The sequence below is a fragment of the Phycodurus eques genome, chromosome 8 (genome assembly GCF_024500275.1).
Source record: "Phycodurus eques isolate BA_2022a chromosome 8, UOR_Pequ_1.1, whole genome shotgun sequence".
NCBI classification, from domain to species: domain Eukaryota; kingdom Metazoa; phylum Chordata; class Actinopteri; order Syngnathiformes; family Syngnathidae; genus Phycodurus; species Phycodurus eques.
The window spans coordinates 3,241,408-3,255,472 of record NC_084532.1 but is presented as its reverse complement, the minus strand read 5'-3'; the positions used below and the strand labels follow the sequence as shown (position 1 = coordinate 3,255,472).

Below are 14,065 nucleotides of genomic sequence, written 5' to 3'. Positions count from 1 at the left end.
AGCCTGTATATTTCTTCGTGATAACTTCACGACTGCCCTGTGGAGGTTGGCAGTGATGTCACTGACTGTTGTCTTTGGGTGTTTTTTCACAGCTCTCACAATGTTTCTGTCATCAACTGCTGTTGATACCCTTGGCCGACCTCTTCAATGTCTGTTGCTCAGTACACCAGTAGTTCTTTCTTTTTCAAAACATTCCTTGTTGTATTGGCTATGCCCAATGTGTGTGCAATAGCTCTGATCCATTTTCACTCGTCTCTCAGCTTCAAAATGGTTTGCTTTCCTCCCATAGACAGCTCTCTGGTCTTCATGTTAGCTTAACAGCAATTGCAGTTTTCACAGGTGAAACCCAAAGCCAAAAACAAGCACTATCTAACATTTAAGCAATTAATCTAAAAGGCAACACCTGAACAACTAGAAACACCCATCAGTCACATGTTCCAATACTTTTACTCACTTGAAAAGTGGGTGGGTTCAAACAAAAGGTGCTCTGTCCTGAGTGGTTAAACACATCTAGATGTAAATACCATGAAATAAAAGCTGGAATTCTGAACTTTTGTCTCATAATCATCTTTTGATCTGAAACCCAAATGTCTTCAGTATACAACAAAAACAAAGGAATTGACCTTGCCGTTCCAATGCTTTTGGTGGGGACCTTATCTGTCATTCAGCCGGGAAAAGCCCCGTCTGCGTATCCTTTGTCTCGACATGAATGCGCAGTGATGTAATCGTTTATGCACGCTATAAATATGGCGGCTCCCGGTGGAGTTTGCATGTGACGGACAAATTAACACACACAACAACTCGGAGTGGGACTGATATTACGAATTCGCCGCGGTGGAGCAAGCTGTTTAGCTCCTTAACTCGTTAGCGCATTAGCTCGGCTAGACTAGCGAGCACAACAAACAGTTACGATTCCCTTAAGTGTCTCTGTTGTGTGACTACGCGCTGCACACGGAGCAAGGCTGTGAAGTATTGGACAGAGCCTACACCGGCGGAACGGTGCACTCTTGCCGGTCCCATGAGCCCACTAGCGGCTCATGACACAGCCGTCCAACTCCGTCGGCTCACTGTGTGATCCGCACGCTGGCTCACCACAACAAAGACCATTTATCGAGCCCGGAAAAACTATCGTATCCATTTTATTTATCGAACGATAAGTCAATAACATAATTATCGTGACAGGCCTAGAAGTGTGGTTATTTGTCTATATGTGCCGTGTGATTAGCTGCCAACAAAATTTTTTTTAAAAAATATTTTGTCAACATGTTGCCCAATGCATACATGTTGCACTATGGATGGTTGTTTTATTTATTTATTTATTCATTCATTTATTTGATTTAGTTCCGTGTGCATTTTGAGTAACCACAAGGCCAGTCCCTTTCCACACCAAACTCATGCAACAAGGATTTGGATTAGACAATTTAGACTATGGATCTTGTTGTGTGCACTTGGGAGCAGTGATGCTATAATTGTAACTGCAAACAATATTTTTATTATTTTATGAATTGTCTCACACATTTGTTGTCAAATTGGCAATCACTAAACCATCTTTGCACCGAAAACAACGTGACATTGCACTATCAATCTTTGATAAAATGATAGGATTACAGTAATTAGGGTGTTGTGCAACAAGCATGGATAAAGACTTTTATTTTATGAGATGTTAATTTTCAAATAAAAATAGGCGTAAAAAATTACAAATGAGTTGTATTGACACGGTCCGCTATAAAATAACAGGCCAAAGGACATTTAAAAATATTTTTAAATTTTTATTTTCTAAACAATTCAATATTTCCTTCTTTAGGTCTTCCCACATTATCCTGACATTCAAAAATATATCTCTCAAAATTCTTCACACTAATAGATTAAAAAAAGTAATTTACAGTAGATGCAGCTTTACTGAGTGGAGTGTCACTCATTTACCTCTGCTAAATAGCCATATTTGTGCTGGGGAAACCCCGTCTACACTTGCCCTATAACGCTTTACCAGAAGCACTCTACACACCAAGTGTTCTCCTCGCCTCCAGCACTCAACACGTGATGAACATCTTCGACGGCTTACAAGAAAGTAGGATGTATTTGCTTCTTGTCCACAGCCAGGAAATAGGTTGATAACATTTAGTGGTTTAAATTATTCTAAAAGTGGTTGACTGTTGCTGGTAGTCATCATGGGACTTTAGTGTGTCGACATTTAGAGTTTCAAAGAATAATAATAAAAAACAAAAAAAACAGTATGCTTACAGATGTTGGGCTGCGGCACTCCTGCATGTTGTTAAACCGATCCGGAGAGGACAAATCCATGGAAATGCTACAGTAAACACAGTTTATGCTCAGTATGTTAACACCTAATCACTCAGGTCCACTACAATAACTGATACATTGTCAGAGCACAAAATGTTTCCCAGTACTTACTGAGATTTAGTCACGTCTCCATCTCTGTTTGTGCTTAGTTGTTCCAGGCAGTTGATAAAAACCTATCATGGACATGGACATTCTGGTCAGGCACATTAAGAACAGCACACAAAACCTTGTGGTAGAACAGTGAAACTACAAATAGCACGCAGTAAGAGAGTCCCCAAAGGCACCCGAGTGTACAACCAGTTCTTGTCTTCATTGGGACTTTTGGCCACCTGGATATTTTAGCGGAAGATTGGAGAAATATGCAGCATTTTGCAATCGACACAAACCCGACTTATGCCGATGTGCAATTATTTCTCTGGCCACAACTAACAACCAGTTGTCATACAGACATCATCAATAAGCCTTAAGATTGCATCCACCTTTCAATTAAGGCACGACCACACAACGAATTCAGCTACGTGAACGGGAAAGGATTTAATTCAATCAATGCACAAATCGGTGATCCACATCGCTTGGAGTAACGCACAATTCATTCCTTCATTTTACAGAATAGTTCCACGGATGCATGCCTGCCTCCATTGAAGAAGAAGAAGAAGACAAAGAATCACCTTTATTGTCATGAACATGCATGCATGCACATGAAATTTGTTCTCTGCATTTTACCCATCACAGTGAACACACACAGTAGTGGTTAAATTCTCCCACCATCCCACGTAATTTATTTCCCCATTATTTGTGAGACGTGCAATTTTTCCTCACAGTACTTTTCTGGTTTGATTCTGTAACCCAAAAAGTTATATTAAAGGTGGGTTAATTTCCACTTCTCAGACAAGTTCCTCAATGAATGTTGGTTTCACAGAGATATCAAATTTCTACACCCTCTTTTTGGGAGAGAGAAGTCAATCCCCGCATTCTAAAAGTTATTGTTGCTACCAGATTTGGTCAAAAGGTGTTTCTCAAAGCAAATGAGGCTCGACGTGTGCGAGCTTGGCTGTTTAGAACAGGTGAGATTAATCAACACATTACTTCCTGATGTGTGTGCGACAGGTGCCTGCACGTTTGATTAATACGGATGTTTTGGTGCTTGAACACATTCTAAATTTCAGTCGTACAAATGAATTTGGAGCCTGTTCTATGCATACTTTGATGAATGAGGGCCCAGGACTGCTACACGTTATTCATGGGGCACATGAGCCACAGTATGCTGGCCTTTGGTATACTCAGGACTGATCACCAGTTAATCACAGGGCTGATACACTGACAGGAAACCATACACATGCTATCACACTACTGACACCAAACACGTCATACACGTACACAGCCGCATATATAGTGCAGTGAAAAAGTATTGGCCCCCTTCTCAAATATTTATACTTTTGCATAGTTTCCCCACTTTAATGTTTAAGATCATCAAACAAATGCAAATATCAGACAAATATAACCCAAGTACACTTAAAATTAGGTTTTTAAATGGTGATTTCATTTATTAAGGAAAAATTACTATTCAAAGTTACCTGGTCCTAATTGTGGCTAATCAGAATTCTTGGTTACTTTTCACTGATCACACCCAAGCCTGATTACATCCAGGCCTGTTCAATCAGATCACTTAAACAGACTGCTCCGACAAAATCAAGTCGAACAAAAGATCTAAAAAAGCTGCAACAAAATGACACGATCCAAAGAAATTCCAGAACAGCCGAAAAATAAAGTAATTGCCCTTTCGCAGTGTGGAAAGTGTTACAAAAGCCATTTCTAAAGCTTTAGGATTCCAGCAAAACATAGAGAGAGCCATTACATCTCATGGAGAAAACATGGAACAGTGATGAACCTTCCCAGGAGTGGTCGCCCTACAAAGATTACCCCAAGAGAACAGCAATGACTCATCCAGGAGGTCACAAAGGAACTCAGGACAACTTCTACAGAACTGAAGGCCTCACTTGCCTCAGTTACGGTCAGTGTTCATGACACAACAATAAGGAAAAGACTGGGCAAAAATAGTATACATGGCAGAGTTCCAAGGCGAAAACCACTGCTGAAGAAAAAGAACATGAAGGCTCGCCTTGCTTGTGCAAAAAAAATAAACAGAATATTATATGGACTAGCTTTTAGGAAGATGTGTGTCTCGTTACATCTGGCGTAAATGTAGCACAACATTTCAGAAAAAGAACATTATATCAACAGTCAAACATAGTGGTGGTAGTGGGATGGTCTTGGGCTGTTTTCCTCCTTCAGGACCTGGACAACTTGCTGTGATTGATGGAACCATGAACTTAGCTCTTTAGCAGAAAATCCTGCATCAGAATGTTCGGCCATCAGTTTGCGACCTCAAGCTGTAGCGTACTTGGGTTCGGCAGTGTACGGCACTGTACACACATATTCAATTTAACAGTGTTTAATCCTGAAGCTGAAGCCCGGTTTATATGTAAGCAATTGTATGGCTTTACTTATAATGAATGTGGTTGCCTTAAAAAAAAAAAAAAAAAAAAAAAAAAAAAAAATATTCCATAACTTTTGACACACATGTAGTGCACATTTATTAGAACACCACCCAATGTATCGTTTATGCCAAAGCTATCCTAAATTAACAGCATTGGTAATTAGCAAAATCATGTTTGTACTTCTGTAATGGTTAACACACTAGTACTGAGGTATTCAACTAAAATGTAAATAATTTCAGTTGGAAAAAAATCTTGACTCGTAGTTCCAAAAGCACGGTGGACGACTGGTTAGAGCGTCTGCCTCACAGTTCTGAGGACCGGGTTTCAATCCCCAGCCCCGCCTGTGTGGAGTTTGCATGTTCTCCCCGTGCCTGCGTAGGTTTTCTCCGGGCACTCCAGTTTCCTCCCACATCCCAAAAACATGCATGGTAGGTTAATTGAAGTCTCTAAATTGCCCCTAGGTGTGAATGTGAGTGCGAACGGCTGGCAACCAGTTCAGGGTGTACCCCGCCTCCTGCCCAATGACAGCTGGGATGGGCTCAAGCACTCCCGCGACCCTTGTGAGGATAAGCGGCTCAGAAAATGGATGGATGGATGGATATATTTAACTGGCCTAGTTGTTGTATGTACATCTGCGTAGTATGAATACCTCAAATCAAATTAATTCACTACGTTTCAAAAAAACGTTTGTCATTTTTTATTGTCAAGAAACACAGAACTGAACATACACTATATTGCAAAAAGTATTCGCTCACCTGCCTTGACTCACATATGAATTTAAGTGATATCCCATTCTCAATCCATCGGGTTTATTATGACGTCGGGCCACCCTTTGCAGCTATAACATCTTAAACACTTTTGGGAATACTTTCAACAAGATTTAAGAGTGAGTTTATTCGGAGTTTTTGCCCATTCTTCCAGGAACATATTTGTGAGATTATACGCTGATGTCGGATGAGAAGGCCTGGCTCTCAGTCTCCGCTCTAATTCATCCAAAAGTTGTCTATAGGGTTGAGGTCAGGATTGTGCAGGCCAATCAAGTTCATCGACATCAAACTCGCTCATCCGTGTCTTTATGAACCCTGATTAGTGCATTGATCCACAGACATGTTGGAATAGAAAGAGGCCATCTCCAAACGTTTCCCACAAAGTTGGAAATGTCCAAAATCTCTTGGTATGCTGAATCATTCAGAGTTCCTTTCACCAGAGCTCAGGTGGTAATATTATCTATTAGATTAGTATCAAATTCTGGTAGGGTAATTAAGTTTATGAACCGTGTAATATTCTCTCATATACCAGAATCACACATGCAAACACCAAAGGCATGAAAAAGGTGGCAAAAAAAAAAAAAAAAAAAGATGAAATACATTGTAGGGGATCCCCCGGTAACCCAGCAGAGAATTCTTTTTTTATTTTAACACAAATTAAGCAATCTGGAAGACTCCGAAGAGTACAAAAAGGCAAAATCAACAAATTTTATTCACGCAGAAAAACATTTATTTACACCGCTCAAGTACTTGTTGATGTACAAATTCATTTATTCATTCATCTTCCGTTCCGCTTATCCTCACGATTTAAGATTAAAATTAAATTTGCCTAATTTCTTTGCTTTTTTGTTTTGGCCTCCAACTTCAGTCAGGCCCAGCTCCACCTTCACCTGCTGCCTGCTTTAAGCTGCGCCACATGAATAGCATCCTCCTCTTTAAGCACTCTCATTCTGGAAAATAATTGACTGAAATCATTGTCTGTTTCACTTCATTTTTCACTATTACCAACTTCAAAGGCTAATCCCAAATGCATCCTCCAGGAAAATGTAAGTACAACATTTTTCTGTTTTTATTGGCCATTTCTGAATTTCCAGTTCAGGGTGTAGCCCGCCTCTCGCCCGAAGATAACTGGCATTGGCTTCAGCCCAGTACGCCCGCAACCTAAGTAAGCATAAGCGGTATGGAAAATGGAATGGAATTTCTGAATTTGAAGTTAGTTCATTCTGTGGTGTGACATAATGCCTAACATCGCTCGGTCGCTTAATACATTTAACATTAACATCCGTAAAGTGATTAGAGAATTGTAAGCGTGTTTCCTGATTCATACAAGATGTACTCGCGGCTCAGCTCTTGTCGCCGATGTTATGTGTGCTTTCCTGGTTTTGCCACGACCCACAGCACCTCAACGCTAAAGTACAAAAGACCAGTGCAACAAATCCGACACTGGCTAATCTGATGAGCAAAAATGTTTCTTAAACATAAGAGTAGTAATAAAGGATGTCAGCTCCAGAGGTGGGTAGAGTAAAAAATATTGTACAAATATTGTACTCAAGTAAGAGTACTGTTACTTGACTCAAGTAAAAGTAAAAAGTAGTCCTCCCAAAATATATTTGAGTAAGAGTAAAAGGTACACAGTGAAATAATGTGTACACAAGTAAATAGCATAAACATTACAATTTAAAAAAAAAATAATATTGCAATTTACTGCATGGTGTTTTCTCAAGTTATAAGTGAGCTGAAATATCGACGTTTGGGCAGACAGTGCCAGACAAATACTACAATACATGAACGCTGTTGTTTTTGTTCGTCTCAATGTAAACACGAGTTTCGCGCAATTGACTGCATGGTTACGATGACCTTCCTAAAATGGTGGCCATTTAGGCATGACGATAAGCCGGGCTGGCTTATCTAGTGTAAGTACCTATGCCCGGGAAGCCCAATACAAGAGTTGTGTGAGATCATGTGACTTTCTTTTGTCGTTTGATTGGTGAACTAGACTTAAACGTCACTAGCGCTTAAATTAGATTGGCGCAAACAGCGCCCAATGCGGAAGTCGAAGTCGTCTCACGCACGAAATAGTTGATAAATAAGCAATAATTGATAAATTAAAGTAGTGAGTGACATTTAGATCATTGTAACGGAGTACAGTTACCGCTAACTGCCAGCGTTCAAGGAGTACGAAACAGCCTATGACGACAGCGACGCCGATCCCCCCTCACCAGGAAAAACTCATCGGATCTATACGATTTACGTAAATGGCCTATTTTGAGTTCAAAACGGCAAATTTCACCCAAAGGCGACTGACAATTTGCACACACATTCACACCTAAAGGCAATTTAGAGTCTTCAATCAATCTGCCATGCATGTTTTTGGGATGTGAGAGAAAACCGGAGTACCCGGAGAAAACCCATGCAGGCACGAGGAGAACATGCAAACTCCACACAGGGAGCCGGGATTTGAACCCTGGTCCTCAGAATTGTGTGGCAGATGTGCTAACCACTCATACACCGTGCCGCCTCTTTGTCTAGTCTGCAGTGTAAATCACAGTGTTTCCCACCTAAAATGGAGACTTGATTGGCTGAGTAAGGTCATGTGGGATGGCGTTTGTACATTTTGTCATCCACTAAAACAATACCGTATAGCCTACAATGGCTGCGCCGCTTAAAATAGAAGCGCTCCGTCGGGTTTGAATCATAACCCTTACTTTTTGGTGTGGGTCTGGGTCCGTATGGGACTGCTGCTGGGTCCGGACCCAGACCGCGCACTAGTATGTCGAATGTATTTAACCAAAATGTTTAGATGCAAACATTTTTATTCTTATCCTTGAAATTACTCTTCAAAAAATTGTAAGGTACATTACACTGAACAAGGTACATTATTTATTGATTGAGATGACAAATTATTTCTATTTAATTGCATTCACGAACAGAAAAAAATATTTTTGTCATTGAATGTAATACTGGATTAATTGCTTACTTCTCAGTGCAAACCAGTGATCCGTCACAAATTTGAGAATAAAAGGATGAAATAAATGTTAAATTCTTCATTTGTGTTTAAAATTGTATACAACACTGAGCCCAATAAAATTGAAAGAGTCAGCATCAAATAATTTTATATTGTTAGATTGTCAAGTACTCTCGTTATCATAAATGTGTTTGTAAGCAAAAAAACTGTGAGAGTAGGTTGTGCTGATAGGGGACATTTTATTTATGTCAAGTCAATACTTTTGTCTAACACTCTCATGAACATACAGTGACAAACTACTATACTATATTATTATAATCCCTCAAAGGGAAATTAAATTCAGAGGCTGCTTTTTGTTGCACACCATACAGATAAGCAGACCGCACAAATATAGGGATGCAAGCAGGAAGTTTAAGAGTGATGGGGCATGCAAACAGTGATTGCACTCGAGATGAGCTTGGGGGTTTGCTCGAGGGCACCTCGGCAGTAGTCAGGATGCCGACGAGGGTTTCTGCAACAACTCGTTACAGTGCACATTGATGATGAATGTTTGGTTTGTTGGACTTTACTTTAAAATTCAAAAGGCATACATTTTCTTCTACCAGTGTAGCTTGAGTGAAAAAAATATCCTTACCTTCATGATGCTCACGCAGAGGTCTGAGGCTTGGTCTTGAACTTGGTCCAGCTGTAGTATCTGTGGAAATATTGCACAGGAATAGAATATCACCTGCTCTATTTATATCTGTTACTAAATAATTAGGTTTTGTATTGCTTTTGTTTACATTAAACATAAGTAACTGTGACAAAACATAATTCGATAGCTTAAGGCGTGTTAATCACAGTGTTGCAGGATTTAGGCTATATCCTATCGAGTACTTGAGCATAGGCAGTAACACAAACACTATTTATGCGTAAACTTCATTAATGATCAGCTTTTGCTCTTGTCTAAAAGCTGTGTGCAGCTACAGTGTAGCAGTAGATCCAGTTTTCACAGCATGGTCTTTTAGAAGAAGACGGTGAAAACTTCAAGTAGGAAATTGTGTAAAAGAAGTAGTTTTTGCTTTGAAGTCACTGAAAATAACTCTCCCAAAAACAAGTCAATTGGTAAAAAGTAATGCAGTAAGCATGAATTATGTAACATTATGACAAACACTCATATTTCTGCAGCTATGATTACTAGCTTACATTGATCTCTCCTGGTTTGATCTCCAGAGGCTCTCTGAGTGACTGCAGCATCTGGACCACAGACTGTTCAAACTGAGATGGCTGACCAAATAAGCAAAAGAAGACATGAAAATATAATAAAACATCCTCAGAAATGTTTGCCAAAAAAAAAAGGCATTTGTCCTGACAATCTAGGGGTTATTCAGCAAAAAATAAATAAAATAAAATAAATGTGTGTGTATGTAAGATAACGTAAGGAAAAACTTTCAATAATAAAATATCATGCATCCTCACCAGCCCAGTAAGGCCCTCATTATCTACCACCCAGTCTTCCTTCTCAGCCAGGCTCCTGACATCTGAAAAGCACACAAATGAGCTCAGCATATGTTTTCTTCCACTTAGAGATTGGTCAAGCACAATACAGAAACCAGATATGAAGTGTATTGCTGCAAACTCTTTCACTGTCCTTTATCATCTATAAGGATGTGGGTTTGTCTGTTTGCAGACTCCTACCTGTATAACATGCATATTGATGCCCTTTTTCTGTGAATTTGTGTTTCTGGATGTTAAAGAACGACAAAGCAGTGTTTGAAAGTCCAATGTACATCGTAAAAATGTAAAATTGTGCATTTTGTAGTCTATGATCCAATCATCGATTTTCTATACCTCTTGTCTTCATTAGGGTCGTGGGTGAGTGGAGCCAATCCCAGCTAACTTTGGGAAGAAGTGTGGTACACGCTGGACTGGTTGCCATCCGATTGCAAGGTAGTTTTAAAAGAAAGAACTCAGAATTAAATGGAATTTGCACGTAAACAGCCTTCCCAAGCGGTCTGGTGAACAACTGGTTAGCACATCTGCCTCACAGTTCTGAGGACCCTGGGTTCAAATCTGGCCTTGCCTGTGTGGACTTTACATGTTCTCTCTGTGCCTGCGTGGGTTTTCTCTGGGTACTCCTGTTTCCTCCCACATCCCCAAAACATGCATGGAAGGTTAATTGAAGACTCTAAATTGCCCGTAGGTGTGAAAGTGAGTGCAAATGTTTTTTTGTCTACGTGACCCCTGCGATTGGCTGGCAACCAGTTCAGGTTGTACCCCACCTCTTGCCCGAAGATAGCTGGGATAGGCTCCAGCACTCCCGTGACCCTTGTTTGTTTTTATGTGCCCTGTGATTGGCTGCCGACCAGTTAAGGGTTTACCCAGCCTCTCCCCCGAAGATAGCTAGGAAAGGCTCCAGCATGCCTGCGACTGAAAACTTACAAAACAATAATGCTGTCTGCTGAGTTGCATACATTAATGCATTTGTGTTTGTATGATGGTATTGTATTTTAACCAGCCAAGATGTCTACAGCTTTTGAATTAAAAAAAAAAAAAAAAAAAAGTAGCAGGAGTTCCTCTGTTGCACACTGGCAGTTTGAGTTCCGAAACCTGTACTCATCAACTTACACAAGTCTTTTCCAAAATGCTTCCCAGTGTTGTTTTCTTAGGTCCATTCTTAGGCGTTCATATTTCAACTGAACTATTCCAAAACACACTGCTGTTTATTTGGTGCTTTAAACTCTATAATACATGTAATATACCGTAACACTCTTTCCTCTGGGCAAGCTTCTCTCACCATCTGTAGTGTGCAGCAGTGCCACCATGAGGCAGTGAACTCTCAATTCCAGCAGCAGATCCTGGATCACCTGCAACAGATCATTTGGGATCTCCAAGGTAGACAAAGCTTCAAAACAACCCCTGGAGGAGAAACATCAGAAGATAGAGGTCATTAAATTATACAGCAGCCCAGGCATTAAAGATTCTAAAAACACATGGTGTACATGCATCAAACAGTTAATTCTATTCAAAGTCCATTCACCTGACAGTGTGAATAATTTGCGTGAGCCAGGTCCCAGAAAGTTCTGTCTTGTTCTCCCACCCTCCATAAAGACTTTGCTCCCCTTGTGGCAGTGTAGTGGGAAGGAGGGCCCCACGGACAAACTTAACTAATCGATTGGTCAGTTCCTCAATCATTTTCTACACAGACAATATAGACAGTTAGGGGGACCTATACTCCAGAGTGAGTTGAAATACTGTCAGTAAGACATTTCTTTGAAGCTTCACTGTTACATTCCATACTTTGAAATCATTTTGTCGTTGTCGGGCATTCTTCTTAGATTTTTCCACTTGTCCAGATTTTTCTCCAGTCTGCAGAAGATATGGGGACACAAAAAAATCTGCTGTCTGCTACCTGCAGATCTTACTTCTCACTGTAATAATGTTTGCGGTACTTACCTCACTAAAAAGACTCCCATTAACATAAGAAATCCAAAGCTTCCAGAAGTTAGGCAGCTGGCCAATCACCACGTCTGAAAGCTTTTCCACAAATTGCACCTGCTGAGGGGTTTCAAAGCGCCAGTCTAAAAGGGATAAACATACGAGTACTTTATAAATCAATCACCCAAAATCATGCATGGAGTCTCTTATTTAAATGTTGGGCATTGAATATAAGAGTTGCCGAAACCCAACTCAAAGTGTGAAGTTTCCGCAAATAAAAAAAAACTGCTGACAATACAGCGGCACGGTGGAGACTGGTTAGAGTGTCAGCCTCACAGTTCTGAGGACCCGGGTTCAATCCCCGGCCCCGCCTGTGTGGAGTTTGCATGTTCTCCCTGTGCCTGCGTGGGTTTTCTCCGGGTACTCCGGTTTCCTCTGAATTGGAGACTCTAAATTGCCCGTAGGTTGTTTGTTTGTATGTGCCCTGCGATTGACTGGCAACCAGATCAGGGTGTACCCCGTCTCCTGCCCGATGACAGCTGGGATAGGCTCCAGCACGCACGCGACCCTGGTGAGGTGAAGCGGCTCAGAAAATGGATGGTGACAATACAGTACACTCTTTTGCCTCATAGCTGAGACTACTGTCATCACTTCAGTCATAGCTCCTACTGGAACACGTGAGGATCCAAGATAAGCAGTACTTCATTTGCTGCCATTTATACCCACCAATATTGAAACCCACATTCAGTAAATTCACCCCCCAAAAAATAAAATCATTTTTAAAAAAATAAATAAAATCATATAAAATTGTGCCTGCGCAACAACTTTTAGACAAGTCACAAAAGCTTTGGCTTTATGTTGAAAAACAAACTATTGAAGAATTTACTATGTCATTTTCTCTGCATGATAAAATGGAATGGATGTATTACATATGTGACAACGTATCAGTGTGTTTCTGTGTATGAGCTTTATTTTGTTTGCTCGTTGCTAAGTTTAAGGTAGAACATGAAGACATATTTCAATTATTTTTCAAATAATTTTGAACATTCTGTGTATTTTTGATACCTAGAAAATACAACATTAAAATTCAGGCATTTTTTTTTAAATTGATGTGTACACACACATTGTACTACATTGTTGTACATACAAGATGAAGAAATGTATCCATGTAATGTGTAGGTGAAATGTCCGGTGACTGTGGTCCTCACTGCTATGTCTTGTCATTTGCAGGCTACCCCCTCTCTTCAAAGATGATGTGTGGTTTAGCCCGGTGAGGGCCGACGGACGAGTACCCCCCTCCAGATCCAGAGCTCCTACACAGACTGAAACGTACAGCAAAATGAGGAGAGGGGGCAGTACAGGACAAATTAACTCAACACAAACAGATACTTCAAATATCAAATAATCCAATCAGACATTTTTACAATTCCACATTCCTCCATAATCTCAGAAGGCTTTCACAATAAACAATGCTGATTCAGTCATTTTATGCTTTCTTTATTTTTGTTCTGATCCAGCTCTTGTAAAAACAGGTTGGTAAGCTTTGTGATAGCTGGGGTAAAGTAGGTTTACACCACTGGCCTCTATTTAATTTAATCCATGTTGCCTGAGAGCAGAAATACACCAGATGGCAACAGGGAGCTAGCTGTGTTGGGTTGATAAAGCATTTAAGCCCTCAGCAATTTGGTAGCTTGGCTGGAGAGTTAAAATACCACAACAGACACCTATAGAATAATGAATTAAAACATGACTTTTGATACGGGTTTCATTTATAAAACTACTACTAAAGAGTCATTGACCGACCGACTATGATATGTAAGAAATTTGATGAATGAGAAACCCCTCGGAACAGTGCAAATGCATAATGGCTGTGCACATAATTTTGTGTCAATAAAACGTACATAACTAGTATTAAGCCTGTATCGCTCATATCCCACACATTACATCTGATATGTAAAACTTTGTTTTCACTCTGATGTTTTCCTCTCATTAGAGGGATGAGAGCTGGTGTTTTTCCAGGTGTTGGCTGAGAAGCGTCGACAATTGTGTGCGTGCGAGCAAGAGAGCGAGAGAGGGAGAGTGAAAGCAAAAGTGGGAGGGAGAGAGGAAGAGAGGGA

At 40.3% G+C, this 14,065-nt stretch overlaps 1 protein-coding gene across 5 annotated transcripts in view; it reads right to left on the bottom strand.

The window, feature by feature from the left end:
• The window catches only part of exoc2 (exocyst complex component 2), a 126,854-nt gene that overhangs the window by 22,355 nt on the left and 90,434 nt on the right, over positions 1-14,065 (bottom strand). For 3 of the 5 annotated variants that reach the window (XM_061682859.1, XM_061682861.1, XM_061682860.1), the window contains exons 12-21: positions 13,157-13,270; positions 11,967-12,091; positions 11,811-11,879; positions 11,551-11,708; positions 11,308-11,429; positions 9,990-10,051; positions 9,717-9,797; positions 9,166-9,225; positions 2,413-2,474; positions 2,242-2,308 (exon numbers count right to left, since the gene is read on the bottom strand). In XM_061682859.1, the coding sequence (XP_061538843.1) occupies positions 2,242-2,308; positions 2,413-2,474; positions 9,166-9,225; positions 9,717-9,797; positions 9,990-10,051; positions 11,308-11,429; positions 11,551-11,708; positions 11,811-11,879; positions 11,967-12,091; positions 13,157-13,270 (920 nt within the window). The remainder of the gene's footprint in view (positions 1-2,241; positions 2,309-2,412; positions 2,475-9,165; positions 9,226-9,716; positions 9,798-9,989; positions 10,052-11,307; positions 11,430-11,550; positions 11,709-11,810; positions 11,880-11,966; positions 12,092-13,156; positions 13,271-14,065) is intronic. The other 2 variants (XM_061682862.1, XM_061682863.1) reach the window with 1 other exon arrangement.